The sequence below is a fragment of the Budorcas taxicolor genome, chromosome 14, assembly GCF_023091745.1.
Source record: "Budorcas taxicolor isolate Tak-1 chromosome 14, Takin1.1, whole genome shotgun sequence".
Classification (NCBI taxonomy): Eukaryota; Metazoa; Chordata; class Mammalia; order Artiodactyla; family Bovidae; genus Budorcas; species Budorcas taxicolor.
This window is the reverse complement of record NC_068923.1, coordinates 88,435,004-88,455,524: the sequence shown is the minus strand read 5'-3', so window position 1 is coordinate 88,455,524 and position 20,521 is coordinate 88,435,004. Positions and strand designations below refer to the sequence as shown.

Sequence of the window (20,521 nt, the reverse complement as noted above, 5' to 3'; positions counted from 1 at the left end):
TTTTGTTTACAGTGATTGTGGAAAGTGGAAATATAATCTCTTTTGTGGCTTATATTAATTCTGGATATTGTAAGATTTATAGAAATATCATAGGATTTTCAAAACTACAATCAAGAAAAGTGGTAAGTTTTAAATGTATGTATTCTTTTTAACTGATTAATCTACTTTAATAAATAGGAGATATTAAACATGGTTTTCTTGTGTTTATTGATCATTTTTATTTACCTTGTGTTATGAAACAGCTGTTAAATTTTTTAACTAATTTTCATTGTATTTATTTTATTCTTGTTGCTGAGCTATAATATGTAAAATAAATTGTAAGACATATTGAGTTGTAAGACTTAGAAATGACCTAGAAGCACATTAAAAGATGCTTGACATTATTTATCAAAGAAATGCAAATTAAAACCACAACAAAATACTTTTACAAGCATATCAGATTGGTTAAACTATACTTAACATATCACTCAGAAATTCCACTCTAAATATTTACTCAAGAGAAATAAAATACACATTTACCAAAAGTCTTATGTGAATCTTCACATGTTAAAACATAGTGAGATGAAGAAAAACATTGTGGTTTATTCCTGGAGTATCATGCCTCAACTAAAAGAACCTCATGCACACAAGAATATGGATGGGTCTGGAAGCACTAGGTTGGGCAAAAAAGTGAAACTCAGAAGAATGCATTCTCTATGATGTCAGTTTTATGAAGCTCTAGAATAGGCAAGTTCTAGTTCAAACTGGATTTAGAAAAGGCAGAGGAATCAGAGGTCAAATTGCCAATATTCGTTGGATAATAGAAAAAACAAGGGGATTCCAGAAAAATCATCTTCTGCTTCACTGACTATGCTAAAGCTTTTGACTGTGTCGATCACAACAAACTGTGTAAAATTCTTAAAGAGATGGGAATACCTGACCACCTTACTGGCCTCCTGAGAAACCTGTTTGTAAATCAGGAAGCAATAGTTATAACTGGACATGGAACAATGGACTGGTTCAAATTTGGGAAAGGAGTATATCAAGCACATCAAGGTGTATATTGTCACCCTGCTTATTTAACTTATATGCAGAGTACATCATGTGAAATGCTTGGATGAAGCAAGGCTGGAATCAAGATTGCCAGGAGAAATATCAGTAACTTCAGATATGCAGATGACACCACCCTTATGGCAGAAAACAAAAAAGGAATTAACGAATCTTTTGATGAAGGCGAAAGAGGAGAGTGAAAATCCTGGCTTAAAACTGAACATTCAAAAAAGAAGACCATGGCATCCGGTCCCATTACTTCATGGCAAATAGATGGGCAAACAATAGAAACAATGACAGACTTTATTGTCTTGGGCTCCAAAATCACTGCAGAGGGTGACTGAAGCCATGAAATTAAAAAAACACTTGCTCCTTGAAAGAAAACCTATGACCAACCTAGACAACATATTAAAAAGCAGAGACATTACTTTGCCGACAAAAGTCCGTCTAGTCAAGGCTATGGTTTTTCCAGTAGGCGTGTATGGATGTGAGGTTGGACTGTGAAGAAGGCTGAGCACCGAAGAATTGATGCTCTTGAACTGTGATGTTGGAGAAGACTCTTGAGAGCCCTTTGAACAGCAAGGAGATCCAACCAGTCCATCCTAAAGGAAATCAGTCCTGAATATTCATTGAAAGGACAGATGCTAAAGCTGAAGCTCCAATAATTTGGCCACTTGATTTGAAGAATTGACTGATTGGAAAAGACCCTGATTCTAGGAAAAATTGAAGGTGGGAGGAAAAGGGGGTGAGAGAGGATGAGATGGTTGGATGGCATCACTGACTCAATGGACATGAGTTTGAGCAAACTCCAGGAGTTGGTGATGGACAGGGAAGCCTGACATGCTGCAGTTCACAGGGTTGCAAAGAGTTGGACACGACTGAGTGATTGAACTGAACTGAACTAATAATCAGCAGATAGGATGAATTGTAATAATCTTATTTTATATTTTGTTTTTTTTTTAATTAGAGGATAATTGCTTTACAATATTGTAATTGGTTTTTGACATACATTACCTCATGCGAAGAGTTGACTCATTGGAAAAGACTCTGATGCTGGGAGGGACTGGGGGCAGGAGGAGAAGGGGATGACCGAGGATGAGATGTCTGGATGGCATCACTGACTCGATGGATGTGAGTCTGAGTGAACTCCGGGAGTTGGTGATGGACAGGGAGGCCTGACGTGCTGCGATTCATGGGGTCACAAAGAGTCAGACATGACTGAGCGACTGAACTGAACTGAACTGAACTGAAGCCTGGCATACTGCAGTCCATGGGGTCTCAAAGAGTTATCTCATACAAAGTATACTAAATTATGATTGCTAAATGGTATCCTATGATGTTGAAAAATGGAATTAGTTCAAGGTTTCATAAACATCTTGGTGGATTAAAACATTTAATTTGTAGATCACTAAACTATGGTGCTTTCATTTATTTTATATATGCTGAAATTCTCTTATCAATCTGCTATTTTTCTAACAAAATTTAAGTGTATGTATAAATAAGTGTCCTCTTGATTTGCATGAAAATACTAACTTATTTTAAATACCATATACCAAAATGATTTATGAACAGTACGTTTCTGGTAGTAATAATATTTATCCATTACGTGAAAGTGATTTCATTAAACATTATTTGTATCTATTACAGAAAAAAATTCAGAAACATGTTTATATGGGTAGACTTAATGAGAAGGAGTCTTTTGGTGAGATAAGTGTTCTTCTTCAAGTTCCTTTCACCTGCACAATAGTTACTGGAGAAGACGTTGAGATGGCAATTATTGAAGATAAGGACCTACATGGTAAATACATAAATGCCTTTTATTTCAACTATTCTGCCATTTTATTTGATAAATTTTTGATAAGAGTAGTTGTATTTCACAGACGAATTAGGATACTCAGGTAAGTATGGGTGTATGTGTGTTATTTGCAGAGAAAACATATTTATATATAATCCCATTTATAACTTCATAGTTTATCTGCATTAATTGTGCTACTTTTGGAATATATTAGCAATATTTTAAAAGACTTGGATTGTAAATTACTAAAACCTCCTTGTTAATTCCTGCTATCATCAATAGCAACATTTCCTCCCTTTCTAGATTTTTTTAAAATCACTGCTTCCTTGTTTCTTGTTCATGTCAATTTTGTACCCTCGTCCAATATATAATCCAGATCAAGTGTATGTAAAAATCCATGGTTTGCAGTATCTAAACTTTTATCTTAAAATTAATTTTTAATTTTTTGTTGAAATATAGCTGACTCACAATGTGGCGCTAGTTCCAGGTGTACAACAAAGCAAAGTGAGTCAGTTACACATATGCACACATCCACTCTTAGGGGTTTTTTAGAGATTAAAAAAATGACTTTATTGGCTAACTGAAATTTAAGAAATCAAATCTTTTTACAGATATTGCCAAAGAAGTCCATTAAATAAATTTTAATAGTCATTTCCTAAAGTTGAGATTTATTTATTTTTTCCATTTTTTAAAATATAGATTTATGTATTTTAATTGGAGGTTAATTACTTTACAATATTATATTGGTTTTGCCATACATCAACATGAATCCGCCACAGGTATACACGTGTTCCCCATCCTGAACCCCCCTCCCTCCTCCCTCCCCGTACCATCCCTCTGGGTCGTCCCAGTGCACCAGCCCAAGCACTCTTTTTTTTTTCCTTTTAGATTGTTTTCCCGTATAGGCCATTACAGAGTGTTGAATAGAGCTCCCTGTGCTCATTATTTGTCTATTTTATTACTATATACTGAAGTGTGTATGCCAATTCTAATCTCCCAGTTTTCCTTCTTTATCCCTTAAAGAAGTTATAAACAAGTTATCCTTCTTTATTCCCTGGTAACCAAAAGTTTTTACGTTTGTGACCATACTTCTGGTTTGTAAATAAGTTTATTTATATCACTTTTACTTAGATTCCACATTTAAGTAATATCATGGATATTTATCTTTCTTTGTCTGATTTACTTCAATCATATGATAATATCTTAAGTCCATCCGTGTTGCTGTAAATGGCAGAATTTTGTTCTTTTTTATGACTAATATTCCATTGTATATATGTACCACACCTTCTCTATCCATTCCTCTTTCGATGGACATTTAGGTTGATTCCATGATCTGGCTCTTGTAAATAGTGCTGCAGTGAATATTGTGGTGTATATATCTTTCTGAATTATGGTTTTCTCTGGCTATATCCTTAGGAGTGGGATTTCTGGGTCATATAGTTATTTTAGTTTTAGTTTCTTAGAAGACGTTCTATATTGTTCTACTTAATGGCTATACATTCCCAACAGTGTGGTAAGTTTCAGTTTTCTCTACACACTCTCTGTTTTATTGTTGATACATTTTTTTGATGATGGCCATTCTGACCATGTGAGGTGATATGTTACTGTAGTTTATATTTCTCTAATAACTAGTGATGCTAACATTTTAGAGTTCTAGAGGTATTGGAAGAATAATCACCCAGTCATGTGTGATTGACCCTCCAAATACTATAAATATTCAAATAGGATATGCACTTGAATTTGAAATGGAAATGATAACATTGATTAAAAGATCTAGAAACGTATAGAAATTAACATAGGTGAGAGATTTGCTTTCAGATCAGTTCAGTTCAGTTGCTCAGTCGTATCCAACTGTTTGTGACCCCATGAATCACAGCATGCCAGGCCTCTCTGTCCATCACCAGTTCCTGGAGTTCACCCAAACTCATGTGCATCGAGTCAGTGATGCCATCCAGCCCTCTCATCCTCTGTTGTCCCCTTCTCCTCCTGCCCCCAATCCCTCCCAGCATCAGAGTCTTTTCCAATGAGTCAACTCTTTGCATGAGAGATTTTTTAAATAAGCTCAATTAGAAAATTTTCTTATTACTTATGTATGATTTGGCTGAATTTTCTGAATTTCAAGGGTTTTTTTTTAATGTTTCTTAGAGAATATGTATCCTCTACCTTTTAAACTCTGATTGTGTTTAGCTTCAAATTCATGTGTCCACTTTCAGTAGGTATCCGTTTGAAATTGCATTGACTAACTCTTTCCTTCTATGACATTCAACTACCAAACCTCTCAAGATACATGTCACTTAAGAATATGTACTAACTACTAATTATATTTACAATAGTCTCACTTGACATAGGCTAGATTTTTCTTTTCATGTACCAATGATGTTAACTGATGCAAGGTAAATACACTTTGGACTCTTTGGCATAAAGCAACATGTCACACAGGAAAGTCCTTCTTTCAAGCATGTATCAGAATCATCTTTGTCATCTGGCAAACTAAAATTCAAATAGATGTCATAGTTTCAGTTTTATTTGTGTTTTGTGAGTATTGTTCATATTTTTAAATTCCATGTATTTGTTCATTTGGAACTGATGTTATAAACCTACTGACATGTTGGGTGACTAATTAAACATTAGTTTTCCAGTAATGCATTTTACAATTCCACTCCAAATTTACTGTATTTAACAATCTTTAATAGATTGCAACATAATCCACATATGAGAAGAAAACATTATCTCAGGGATATAGTTCACAGTCTTATTTGCTCCCATATAAATTATGTTAAAGAACCAATATCACTTAAATGATCCAGGTTATTAACAATATTTAGTAAATACCTAAAGGAAGCAGCGTAGTCACTATATTTTTACCTGGGATAAGTCGAACAGAATTCAAGAAACATAAAAGAGTACATAAATGCTAAATATTATATATGGAGAATTATATATATAACTGTATATGATCATAGAGGAAATGTTCAGTAATTAATTGGACATTATTCAAAAGGACTTAAAGTATTTTTTTTTCATTTAGATTGTTAACTTTTGGAAAATAGAAAATAACTTGTTTCATAATCTATGTAAATTCTCCTCAGATGTTACCTTAAGTATCTAAAAAAAACTGAGAACAAGATTATTAAGTTTAAGCAATGTAAGTATATATTTTCTTAATATAATGACACTGGGAATTTAGCTTATCTGATTACTATTTTTATTAAGTTAATGTATCTTTGCCCAGATGCAGAATTTATACCTCAAGTCATTTAGATTAAAATTATACATACCAACTACCTTAATTTTATTGATATCTGAAATTCTCATCATACCATTAAAGCAAGTGTACCACTTTTGTAATGAGAAATAATTGCTTTCATGTAAAAAAATGGATTGCCACTGTTATTAATTATATCTCATTCAACCATGAATAACTGAAAAACTAAGAGACAGCTATGAATTTAATTGGGCTTTTCTAAAAGGAAAATTCCAATTTCAAGATGTCATCAGGACACACTATCTGAACAGTTTTGTTTGTTTTTTTATTAGGAGGAATATCAAAATACGTTTATCTCTGATAATAATTATTTTAATCCAAAACCTAGGAAACCAGATTTTTTTCTTTTACCACAGATAGGTCTTTTAGATGTTTTAGAAGCAATGAATGTATTCTTACTGAAAAGATCTCCATCCCAGCATTCCTCGGTATTTCTCCTCTTTGCTGAGACGCGTTATAACCAGGTGTCTCCTTGGTAACAAAGTTAACCAGAAAAGCTTAGACTCTTGAATGATTTGCTACCATAACTATGCTTTCCTTTCCTCTTTGTTTTTTGTTTCTGTTTGATGATAAAATTGTTGTGTAAATATATATTTCCCAGTTAAAAATAAGGTATGACACAATAATTTTTGTCTAGAAATCCTTTTTACTCATTACTAATAATGTCAATGAAGAAACACAAATTCATTTGAGGTTAATTTTTATTTTATTTTGGACAAAGTTTTGTGTGAAAACAATGTATTTCATGTAACTTTCTCAGAAACTAATGGAGTAAAACATCATTCAGTTCATTAGGAATTTCATAAACATATTGAAGAAAAATTTATTGTTAATGATAAAACCATTCAAATATTTTAAACATTTTGCAGACATGTAGACATAGTTCATAGTTGGGAAATTAAGTTTATTTTATGAAATATCACATATCTTACATATTATACATATGAATAAATGATAACATTAATCAGAAAACACTGATAAATTTTGTAAAGTTTATGTTGTTTATTTTACATAAAGAAGTCAATGTTTTGCTTGGGTATTTTCAATAATTTGTTTCATAAACAAAACATTAAACCATTTCAGTTTATGGTTTTGGGGATGACAGAGTTGACTTAAGTCTATTTTAAGAAAAGAAGCAGGAAGATCTATAATACTCTATTCTCAGTTTTAGACTTGCTGATGCTCTGCTTTATACTACACAGTAAGCTACTTGTTCTATTAAATGCTGTTCTATCATAAATGTAGTCCTTGATGAATTATGTAGTCAGTGATTCAAAGGGTCTGTGTTTGAATTGTTCTGCCGTGTCTCTCAACAAGAAGGTATACTTGTAAGTAGGATTATTTGCTATTGGTGAAAATGATCTTATACAATTTGGGCACATTTAGTTTTAAAAATTTAACTATAACCATTTTGCATTCTCCTTGCATAAAAAGTTAAAATGTTACTCAGGGTTTTGGGGCGCTTCTATTAAAATATAACCACAAACTACTGTATACACAAAAGCAATAACTGGTTTATTGAACAAGTTCAACTTGGCATTCACAAAGCAATTGTGCAGTGTCTTCCACATGCTTTGATATTTTTTCAGTGAGAGGAGTTTTCCCCCTGCCCTTTACAAACAAGTCTAATGATTTTATGAATACTCTTAAGTCATAAAATATGCTAAAATTTATTTTTGGTTTCCAAATATTCTCAACTGAGTTATTAATGCATCTAACTTGATAAGAAGCACACATCCAAATTCGATGCAGTGTTGGTTGGCTTGCTACGTTCTTGTTCCTTGTTTTCTTGCTGCTTGTCAGCTGGGGAATCCTTCTCAGCCACTAGAGGATGCCCCATTCACAAGCCCTCTCCATCTCAGCAATGAAAAACTCCCATCCGATCTCTCACACTGAGTCATTCAAATTTCTTTTCTCTACCAACTGCTTTTGAACAGCTCGTTCTGTGGGTGATCTTGCTTGGTTCATCCAGATAAGCTCTCTAGAAGAAGATCAACGTGTTAGTCGTCTTACTTTTTTCTGTGAAATCTCTCTGATTTATAATATAACATAATAATGGAAGTCATACCGTAATCATGAAGGGCACATTAGAATACTGCTGCCACATTGCTGGGGGCATAATCACCTATATACAAACCACTTCATTAATTTTCTCCTTTGATGAAGACAGTCTGCTATGGTGAGAATATCATGAGTGTTTCAGATAAAACTTCAGTGTGCTAATTTATAGTCTCTCATCTTCTGTGGGGATTCTCTGGTGGCTCAAATGGTAAAGAATCTGCGTTAATGAGAGAGACCTGGGTTTGACCCCTGGGTTGGGAAGATCCCCTGGAGGAGGGCATGGTAACCCAGTCCAGTATTCTTGCTGGAGAATTCCATGGATAGAGGAGCCTGGTGGTCTACCATCCATGGGGTCCATGGGGTCATAAAGAGCTGGTCATGACTGAACAACTAAACACATCATCTTCTGTGAACTGTGGCTGTAAGAGATTGCCCTAACCCCTAGATTCCAATGTTTTAATGGTAAAACTTGATATAACAATAATTACTTTCTAGAAATATCCTGACCCAGGTGAAAGCCTTAGAAAAGCGTCAGACACACATTCAGACTTGCATAGTCATATTTGGAAATTTTACTAGAAATCTGCATATTGGGTAATCAAAATAGCTAACATCAGTGATTCTTCACTGAATTAAATTGCTTTATTTGCATTATTGCATTAAATCTAATGACAATCCTTTGAGTTAAGCTTATTAAACAAATTTTACAAAAGAGGAAACTAATGCTTATAAAGCAGAAGACACTTGCACAAATAAAAAGGAATTTGTAATCATGGAGCCAGAATTCAGGCCCAATTCTGTACAAAGTCCATGCTCTTAACTATGCTTCTCATTTTATAGAGGAGAAATTGGAAACTTAGAAAAAGTGAAATATTTAACTGAGGACGTTTGTCTAATGAGTCAGAGCACATCTTGGAAACCAGCTTTCAAGGCTCATAATTATATAATACTAAGCATTGGTATTTATTAATTTATGTGTGAATAGTCCTGGGAAGTAGAACCATTCTACTTAGAATGTAATACAAAAATATGTGTTATACCAAAATACTATTTATGGAAGTAAAGTTTTTTAAAATATATATAAATAAGTAAAACATTTTATAGTAATGTAACTTTTATTTCTTTAGAGAAATTGTTTTAATATATAGATATTAAAATGTTGTGGAGCTCTAAAAGGGAAAATCGATGAAACATTGATATATAAATTACATATAACTTTTAGGGAAATACTCATTGTTGTCTCTTTAGGAATAATTTTTTCAAAATAAAATAATAGTTAAAATATATTTTATAATTCTTGAGATGTTTTAGGCAAAGAAAAAAAAATGTTCCAGAAGAAAAATCTGATTCTTCATATATATATAAATTAGATGCAGTGACCTTTCAGATAAGGGAAAATGGTGGTGCTATAATAAAATAATTATGTCAACAGAGATAACAGTATCTAAAAATAGGTCATTCCTTAATTCACCTGAAACAGTTGCTAGGAGTTACTGTTGTCATGTTAGAGGTAATTACAACCAAATTCATGTAACAAGCACTAAATTGAATGGGAATTTCTATTTCTTGACCTGAAATGTCATTGTATTTATCCACTCAAGACTAAATTATATCAAGACAGTGGTATTTCTAAAAAACACTAAACAGACTTAATAGTTTTCTGGGGCTCTGGGGAGGAAGGAGGTAAAACAATTGCCCTGTAATTTATGTATCTTTATTGGAGAGATGATTTGAGGGAAAGAAAGAACACAGTTGATTCAGTCTACTCTCCTTGGAGGTCTCAGGAAATAAACTATTGATATTTGATAGGAAATGCATGCATGCTCAGTCATGTCCAATTCTTTGCAAGCCGAGGGACTGCAGACTGCCAGACCCCTCTGTCCATGGGATTTTCCAGGTAAGAATACTGGAATAGGTTGCCATTTCCTTCCTCGAGGGATCTTTCTGAGCTGGGAGTTGAACCTGTATCTCCTATGTCTCCTGCATTGTGGGTGATTTAGTAGAAAGAATCCTTATCAATGGAACACTCTTAAAAAGATATCTTTGGCTAGGATTGTTTATAGCAAACAAATCTAGGATATGTAAGGTTTAATTTCATAGAAAATATTAAATAAGATCACTTATCTAGATATAAACTAAAAATTCTTCATAAGCTTAATGTTTCCTGCTCTGTGAAGTAACTCACATATCTTACTTGGAAACCTCATCTGCTATTCCAGGTTAGAAATTCATGTCTAAAGAATGATATAATGGCCCTGGGAGTCATCATTGGTGTTCCAAATTTCTCTCTGCTATGCTTGTTTTTGCTACTAGCTTGTATCATCAAATTATTAGTAAATATGTAACTCTGATCTGATACATATGATTCTTTGGTTAGCTCAGGGAAGAGGAGAAGAAAGAAAATGAAATAAAATAGAATAACTTAAAATAAATAAGTTGAAAATAGAATAACTAGAGAAAGAAATGAAGTTGCCAGAATAGCTGCTTTTGTCTGGAAGAAAATAAAAGCATACCATCTCTATCTTATTGCAAACATAAAAATTAAAATTCTTGATGATATGTAGAGTTAGAGGTTAAAAAAATCTTCTAAATAATACTCCTTTTTCTCTCTTCCCATTTCTTAGGTATTTAATGTAGCAATGCCTCATGTCCAGGTACCAAAATCCTACCGTTTTGGGAACAAATTGCTGCAAACTTAATGTCTTCACAAGAAAAAATTGTTATCTTACAGTTCCAGATATTGGAATTCTGATATAGGTGACACTAGGCTAAAATCATGGTGCAAGTAGGCCTGTAGGCCATCTAAATGTCCCAGGAGAAAATGTTTTCTTGCCTTCTGCAGATTTTAGAGATCTCTTGCATTCCTGGTTTTTTCAGTCTCCTCCTCCATCTTCAAAGCCAGCAGTGGCCTACCTTTAAATCTTTCTCTGACTCTTACACTTTGCCTCATTCATCCACATGTTTTTTAATTATAGAAGGAATTTTATTTATTTTTTTTTAATGTACACTGTTTAAAGATTGCACTCTTATTTATAGCTACTACAAAATACTGGCTATATCCCCCATGTTGTGCAGTGCACCCTTGTAATCTATTTTATACCAAATAAGTTACACCTCCCATCCCCAATCCCTGTACTGCCCCTCCCCGACACTGGTAACCACAGTCTGTTTTGTGTATCTGTGAGTTTGCTTCTTTTTTATTATATTCACTAGAATGCTGTATTTTTCAGGTTTCATATATAAGTGATTTTTTCCTTTTTTTTTTTCTCATCAAGTTTTGCATAGTCTAGCAAGCTAGTAGTTAACAAATTGCTTCCTAACTCAAATTCCACATTCCTCAAAGGTTTGTTACAGTGTCACTCGTAGGTCAGCCTGGTGAAATAGTCATTATCTACAATATTTAGATATCATTTTAGAGAGGAAAACAGAAACATGTTGGAACATACATTGATACTTAAAATTTCAGTTAATAAATATCATTGCATTTACTTTCATGGCCAAAGTAATGCACATGGAATGCTCAGTGAGCACCAGGAGTGAGACATATGATCCTCACATGGGTATGAGCAGAAACATTGGTGGCAAGAAATGCCATCTATCCACTGTAAGAATTCGCTTGAATATAGAAATTTATATATATATATATATATATGCAAATATTTGCTACGCCAAATTCTCTGACTGTGTGGATCACAGCAAACTGTGGAAAATTCTTAAAGAATGGGAATACCAGACCAACTGACTTGCCTCCTGAGAAATCTGTATGCAGGTCAGGAAGCAACAGTTAGCACTGGACATGGAACAGACTGGTTGCAAATCGGGAAAGGAGTATGTCAAGGCTGTATATTGTCACCCTGCTTATTTAGCTTATATGCAGAGTACATCATGAGAAATGCTGGATTGGATGAAGCACAAACTGGAATCAACATTGCCAGGAGAAATATCAATAACCTCAGATATGCAGATGACACCACCCTTATGGCAGAAAGCGAAGAAGAACTAAAGAGCTTCTTGAAGAAAGTGAAAGAAGAGAGTGAAAAAGTTGGCTTAAAGCTCAACATTCAGAAAACGAAGATCATAGCATCAGGCCCTATCACTTCATGGGAAGTAGATGGGGAAATAATGGAAACAGTGACAGACGTTGTCTTTGGGGCTCCAAAATCACTGCAGATGGTGACTGCAACTATGAAATTAAAAGATGCTTGATCCTTGGAAGAAAATTTATGACTAACCTAAATATCATATTAAAAAGCAGATACCTCACTTTGCCATCAAAGGTCTGTCTAGTCAAGGCTGTGGTTTTACCAGTAGTCATGTATGGATGTGAGAGCTGGACTATAAAGAAAGTTGAGCGCTGAAGATTTGATGCTTTTTGTGTTGGAGAAGACTCTTGAGAGTCCCTTCGACTGAAAGGAGATCCAACCAGTCCATCCTAAAGGAAATCAGTCCTGAGTGTTCATCAGAAGGACTGATGCTGAAACTGAAACAACAATACTTTGGCCACCTGATGCAAAGAACTGACTCATTTGAAAAGACCCTGATGCTGGGAAAGATTGAGGGCAGGAGGAGAAGGGAATGACAGAGGATGAGATGGTTGGATGGCATCACCGACTTAATGGACATGAGTTTAAGTAAACTCCAGGAGTTAGTGATAGACAGGGAGGCCTGGAGTGCTGCAGTTCATGGGGTCACAAACGACTGAGCTACTCAACTCAACTGAACTGTATGAACATGAGTTTTAAATGCATAGCCTTTCTTCATTTGGATGATGAATTATAGTTATAACATTTATTGACACTAAGAATTTTCCAAAATAAACTTCAGGAGATATGTATATATCAGTTCAGTTCAGTCACTCAGTTGTGTCCGACTCTTTGCAACCCCATGAATTGCAGCATGCCAGGCCTCCCTGTCCATCACCAACTCCCAGAGTTCACTCAGACTCATGTCCATTGAGTCAGTGATGCCATCCAGCCATGTCATCTTCGGTCGTCCCCTTCTCCTCCTGCCCCCAATCCCTCCCAGCATCACACTCTTTTCCAATGAGTCAACTCTTCGCATGAGGTGGCCAAAGTACTGGAATTTCAGCTTTAGCATCATTCCTTCCAAAGAAATCCCAGGGCTGATCTCCTTCAGAATGGACTGGTTGGATCTCCTTGCAGTCCAAGGGACTCTCAAGAGTCTTCTCCAACACCACAGTTCAAAAGCATCAATTCTTCGGCGCTCAGCCGTCTTCATAGTCCAACTCTCACATCCATACATGACCACAGGAAAAACCATAGCCTTGAATAGATGGACCTTAGTTGGCAAAGTAATGTCTCTGCTTTTCAATATGCTATCTAGGTTGGTCATAACTTTTCTTCCAAGGAGTAAGCGTCTTTTAATTTCATGGCTGCAATCACCATCTCCAGTGATTTTGGAGCCCCAAAAAATAAAGTCTGACACTGTTTCCACTATTTCCCATGAAGTGATGGAACCGGATGCCATAATCTTAGTTTTCTGAATGTGAGCTTTATGCCAACTTTTTCACTCTCCTCTTTCACTTTCATCAAGAGGCTTTTTAGTTCCTTTTCACTTTCTGCCATAAAGGTGGTGTCATCTGCATATCTGAGGTTATTGATATTTCTCCTGGCAATCTTGATTCCAGCTTGTGCTTTCTCCAGCCCAGCATTTCTCATGATGTACTCTGCATAGAAGTTAAATAAGCAAAGTGACAATATACAACCTTGACGTACTCCTTTTCCTATTTGGAACCTGTCTGTTGTTCCATGTCCAGTTCTAACTGTTGCTTCTTGACCTGCATATATATATAGCATTATATATTATATGTGTTACATATATATATAATATACATTATATATATTACATATTTATATATATATAATATATATTATGATATATGTGTTATATATATATATATATATAACAAATTTAAGCAAGTCATAAAAATCCTATGTAAATAGTTCCAGGGCTTCCCAGGCACTAATGGTAAAGAGCCCGCCTGCCAATTCAGGCGACTTCAGAGACACAGTTCCCTCCGTCTCTGGGTCAGGAAGATCCTCAGGATGAGGGCTTGGCAACCTATTGCAGTAATCTTGCCTGGAGAACCCCATGGACAGAGGAGCCTGGTGGGCTACAGTCCACAGAGTCACAGAGTCAAACATTATTGAAGTGACTTCACATGCACACAGACAGTTATATGATTATATACAAAAGAGTGTAAATATATCCCTAGGTTTTCAACTACTGTTGTCAGGATGTAGACTGAGTAGCATATTTGACTTTTGAAGTTAAGAAAAAAATCTATTAAGAATATTTAAAGGCAAAAAGATAAATAGTGAATAGATTATTTGATTCCCAATTTATGAACTCTTCAAAATTCTCACACTTTTTCAATTTATTTTAGTATTCAATTTTGTAAAATGTATTCATTTTTTAATGTGATTATATTATGAAGATACCAGTTCTTTTAAAAATGATAATGGAATTCTCAACAGTTCATTTCAGTGGTTATCCCACCTGCCTCATAAAGATAGCTGTTTCAGTCTATCTGTTCATTAAACCCTTGACTTTATACCTAGTCTCATGCCCATTTGAGGTATCTGTCAAAGAAGTTGAACCACACATTTTTAAAGTACTACCATATCCCTGGCACTTTTTTTAGGTGCTCTAAAATTGTTTTCCATTTCCCTTTTAGAGAAAAAGAAGTAAGTTCCTTTATGTGTAACTTTTCATCGTTATTACTATACTTATGAAAGCAAAGAGTCGGCATTTAAAATAAGGTCTTCCTGACTCCCGATCCCTATACCTCTTCTCATACATTTATAATTTTGTTATTTTTCATACTATAATATTAATGTATCCTCCTTTATGCACACGGAAACTTTTATACTGCAGGAGTTCTTTTTTTTGAGTGGCAATTCACAAGTACAAAACTGACCGGTACTTAGAATTATGTCACCTTTCTCAACATCACCAAATGCATACAAGAGAATAAATCGTAGCAAATTATATTATGTTGGTTTTAAAGAAACACTATCCAATGTTAGAGAAGTGAGTGAAAGTGAAATTTGCTCAGTCGTGTCCAACTCTTTGGGACCCCAAGGACTGTACAGTCCATGGAATTCTCCAGGCCAGAATCCTGGAGTGGGTAGCCTTTCCCTTCTCCAGGGGATCTTTCCAATGCAGGGATTTAAGCCAGGTCTCCCGCATTGCAGGCAGATTCTTTACCAGTGAGCCACAAGGGAAGCCCAATGTTAGAGAAGAAACGGGTAAAATAGCCAATTGTAAGCAAGGTTCTGTTAGACAGTGAATCTTCCTAGTGGTACAATCCAAGTCATGTGAAGTGAAAACATAGAATTGTGAAGAAGTTGAATGCTCTTTGGCTTCTTAATAGTCTTAATATTCTTCTAGAATACTGTTTATGAGGTACCAATGATTCTTTGATTTTAAAACATAGTGATATAAATTTAACTGCTTGCTAAAACTGATAGTGATTATGAGACCTCAGTATTTTTGACTTGCTGAAAATTAGATTCAAGGAAGGCTCATTCACATAGTTTTCAAATTCATTTGACATGTGTTTTAAAGCAGATGTACTGCTTGAATAATAGTATTGAAAGTAAGAGAGAGAAGTTTAATTATGTATTATCTGCATATAACATTGTATAACAGAATCCTAATAGAATTGGCTATTTCATCTGTAGCCATTAGATAGTCTTAAAATATTTTGTTCATCTTTCAACAGATATTTATTCTAAGCACTGGGGATAAAACAGTGAACAAAACAAAATCCTTGTTTACATGAAACTTACTTATTGGGGAAGATAAATACTATAAAAATGTATGCACATATTACATGTCAGGCAGTAATGAGTGCTCTGAAGGAACACAAAGCATATCAGAAGACAGATGGAGAGATGCTATTTTAGACAAAAGGATCAAGAAGGACCCCGTATAATATGATATTGTACCTGAGACCTGAGGAAAGTGCAGAATGTCTGGAGGAGGAAGGACAGGGGCAGAATTAATGACGAATGTAAAAAAGTCTGAAGTAGAGCCTGCTGAGAATGATTCATGATCAGTTCAGGGTAGTTCGAATGAGTGACTAAGCAGGAACATTGTAAGAGATGAAGTCAGAGTAGCAGCAGGAGAAAGGCGGATATAGGGTCATTAAACTTAAAGATCTTTGATTTTACTCTGGGTGAGGCTTTGGGGATTTATAAAATGAAGAGGAATATAATCTAGGTTTGTTTTTCTTTAATCACTTTAGTTCCATATGGATAACTTATTTGAAGGGCAAGGATTGAAGTGAAAAGATCAGTTGTGAGGGCATTAGAATGTCCATGTAGAAAATGATGATGGAGTACTCTAAATCAACTTACAAATTCAGCAAAATCCCTATTAAAATCCCAGCCTGCCCCTTTGTTTTTCTTTTGGCAGAAAATGACAGACTGTTACTAAAATTCATAGAGAAACACAAAAGATGCAGAATAGCCAAAATAATCTTGATAAGAAGAAATATGGAAGACTCCCAAACTTTAAAACTTACTGCAAACTTGTGTAGGAGTTGCATAAAGAAAGACATATATCAATGGAATACGACTGAGAGTCTAGACATAAACTTTTTATAGTTATGGTCAATTTTTGACAAGATGACAAAATAATTCAAAGAGAAAGAATAGCAGTTTCAAAAGTGATCCAGAGATAATTGGGTATGCTCACTCACAAAAATGAAGTTGGACTCCTACTTCACACTACAGGCAAAAATTAAGTTTAAATAGTTGCAAAGACTGATAGAATTGAATGTAATAACAAAACTAATAAAACTCTTAGGATAAAATTTGGGAGTAAGTCTTTATGACCTTAAGTTAGGTAAACTCTTTTTAATTATGATACCAAAGCATAAGCAAGAAAGGGAAAAGAAGTGGCTTATTGAAGTTCATTAAAATTAAAAATTTTTGCATTGCAAATTATACTAACAAGAAGTGGATAAGGCAATCCACAGAATGGAAAAAAGATTAGAAATAGTTTTTATAATAAGGTATTGAATATCGAAAGAGTGCTAACACCCCCCATTGCTGCTGCTGCTGCTAAGTTGCTTCAGTCGTGTCCGACTCTGTGAGACCCCAGAGACGGCAGCCCATCAGGCTCCCCCGTCCCTCGGATTCTCCAGGCAAGAACACTGGAGTGGGTTGCCATTTCCTTCTCCAGTGCAAGAAAGTGAAAAGTGAAAGTGAAGTCGCTCAGTCATGTCCGACCCTCAGCGACCCCATGGACTGCAGCCATAGGCTTCTCCATCTATCGGATTTTCCAGGCAAGAATACTGGAGTGGGGTGCCATTGCCTTCTCCAAACACCCCCCATTAAAATCAGTAAATTGTCTGAACAGACATTTTTCCAAAACGTAAAATAAGGTACTGTGCACATAAAAAGATGCTAAGCATAATGATAAAGAAAGTGCAAATCAAAACTGCAATGAGATAACATTTCTTTTCCACTATTGTAGCAAAAATTTTCAAAGAAAGACAATAAATTCTTTCAAGGATGTGAAGTAATGGGAATTCTCATACACAACTGATGGAAATATCAAATGGTGCAACCACTTTGAAAAATAATGCAACAGTTCCTCATAAAACCAAACATACCTTTATGGCATAACTAAGCAATTGCACTCGTAGGTGGTTGTAACAGTATTATTGATAACAGCCAAAACATGGAAACAATTCAAATGTTCATCAACGGATAACACGTGATATATCCATACAATGGAATACTCAGCAATAAAAAGGAGTGAAGTACTGATACAGAGTGCAGCATGGATGGGGCTTCCCTGGTGGCTCAGATGGTAAAGAATCTGCGTGCAATGCAGGAGACCCAGGTTCAATCTCTGGGTTGTAAAAATCCCCTGGAGAAGGGAATGGCAACCCTTCCCAGTATTCTTGCCTGGAGAATTCTATGGATGAACCTTGGAAACATTGTGCTAAGTAAAAGAAGCCAGTCACAAAAGATCGTATGTTATATAAGCCTGTTTCTATGAGATATCCAGAATAAAATCTATAGAGATAGAAAGTAGATTAGTGGTTGTTAGGCCTGAGAGAGGGATAAAGAGTGATTGTTTGTTAAAAGATGTGAATTCTTTTGAATGGTAATAAATATTTTAATTAAATTGTGGTATGTTTCAGTTCAGTTCAGTTCAGTCGCTCAGTCATATCTGACTCTTTGCAACCCCATGAATTGCAGCACGCCAGGCCTCCCTGTCCATCACCAACTCCCAGAGTCCACTCAAGCTCATGTCCATTGAGTCAGTGATGCCATCCAGCCATCTCATCCTTGGTCATCCCCTTCTCCTCCTCCCCCCAGTCCCTCCCAGCATCACACTTTTTTCCAATGAGTCAACTCTTCACATCAGGTGGCCAAAGTATTGGAGTTTCAGCTTTAGCATCATTCCTTCCAAAGAACACCCAGGACTGATCTCCTTCAGAATGGACTGGTTGGATCTCCTTGCAGTCCAAGGGACTCTCAAGAGTCTTCTCCAACACCACGGTTCAAAAGCATCAATTCTTTGGCTCTCAGCTTTCTTCACAGTCCAACTCTTACATCCATACATGACCAGTGGAAAAACCATAGCCTTGACTAGACGGACCTTTGTTGGCAAAGTAATGTCTCTGCTTCTTAATATGCTATCTAGGTTGGTCATAACTTTTCTTCCAAGGAATAAGCATCTTTTAATTTCACGGCTGCAATCACCATCTGAAGTGACTTTAGTAAAGTCACTCAGTCATGTCCAACTCTTTGTGACCCCACAGATTGTAGCCTACCAGGCTCCATCTGTCCATGGGATTTTCCAGGCAAGAGTACTAGAGTGGGTTGCCATTTCCTTCTCCAGAGGATCTTCCCAACCCATGGATCGAACCTGGGTCTACCTGCATTGTAGGCAGATGCTTTACTGTCTGAGCAACCAGGGAAGCCTGAAGTGACTTCGGAGCCACCAAAAATAAAGTCTGATACTGTTTCCACTGTTTCCCCATCTATTTCCCATGAAGTGATGGGACCAGATGCCATGATCTTCATTTTCTGAATGTTAAGCTTGAAGCCAACTTTTTCATTCTCCTCTTTCACTTTCATCAAGAGGCTGTTTAGTTCCTCTTCACTTTCTGCCATAGGGTGGTGTCATCTGCATATCTGAGGTTATTGATATTTCTCCCGGCAATCTTGATTCCATCCAGCTTGTGCTTCCTCCAGCCCAGCGTTTCTCATGATGTACTCTGCATGTAAGTTGAATAAGCAGGGTGACAATATACAGCCTTGACGTACCCCTTTTCCTCTTTGGAACCAGTCTGTTGTTCCATGTCCAGTTCTAACTTGCTTCCTGCCCTGCATACAGGCTTCTCAAGAGGCAGGCCAGGTGCTCTGGGATTCCACTCTGTAAACATGGGCTGCTTTTCTGCATGGGCTTTTCTCTAGCTGTGGTCAACGGGGGCTACTCTCTAGTTGCAGTGCATGGGTTTCTCATTGCAGTGGCTTCTCTTTTTGAGAATCATGGTCTTTCGGGCACGTGGGCTCAGTATTTGCAGCTCCCAGGCTTTAGAGCACAGGCTCAACAGTTGTGGTATATGGGCTTAGTTGCTCTGTGACTTAAGGAACCTTCCAGGATCAGAGATTGAATTCCTGCCTCCTGCATTGGCAGGCTAATTCTCCACCACTGAGCCATCAGGGAAGCCCTTTGTGTTGCTGCTCCTGTTCATGATGTCAATTGTGTTGGTGCTCCGACTGTTCACTGATCCCAGGGTAGGTGAGACTCAAGCCAAGAGGCTGGAAGAAGATGCAAGCAGCTGTAGAAACTATAGACACGTTTTCTCTCTCCTGGGTGGCACAACAGCCGTAGCAGCCACCATAACATAATGTAGCCATAACATACCCTCATATAACAACCATGATGTCGCGACACTGTAGCCCCAATGCAGCAGCAGCCAGGGCTTTCACGGTGAAGCTCATACAGGCGGACATCGCAAAGTAGCCCGTGAGCAAGTGAGTACCCTGGGATGTGCATGCGCAGTGCTGTACCTGATCTCAGCTGTGACATAATCATTATTTACAAAAAGTGGGGCAAGAGAGCCTGACCATTCCATCTTGGCTCGTTTGTACTCCCCACACGCCTATAATCTGAGCCACCAGGGAAGCCATATGGCTCAGCTGGTAAAGAATCTGCCTGCATTGCGGGAGACCTGGGTTTGATCCCTGGTTTGGGAAGATTCCGTGGAGAAGGGAAAGGCTACTCACTCCAGTATTCTGGCCTGGAGAATCCCATGGACTGTATAGTCCATGGGTGGCAAAGAGTCGGACAAGGCTGAGTGACTTTCACTTTCACTT

General features: G+C 36.4%; 1 protein-coding gene across 1 annotated transcript in view; it reads left to right on the top strand.

Moving 5' to 3' along the window:
- Positions 1-20,521, top strand: part of CNBD1 (cyclic nucleotide binding domain containing 1) — a 490,840-nt gene that overhangs the window by 398,062 nt on the left and 72,257 nt on the right. Inside the window, exons 12-14 of the mRNA XM_052651586.1 lie at positions 13-122; positions 2,677-2,827; positions 2,910-2,927. Coding sequence (XP_052507546.1) covers positions 13-122; positions 2,677-2,827; positions 2,910-2,927 — 279 coding nt within the window. The remainder of the gene's footprint in view (positions 1-12; positions 123-2,676; positions 2,828-2,909; positions 2,928-20,521) is intronic.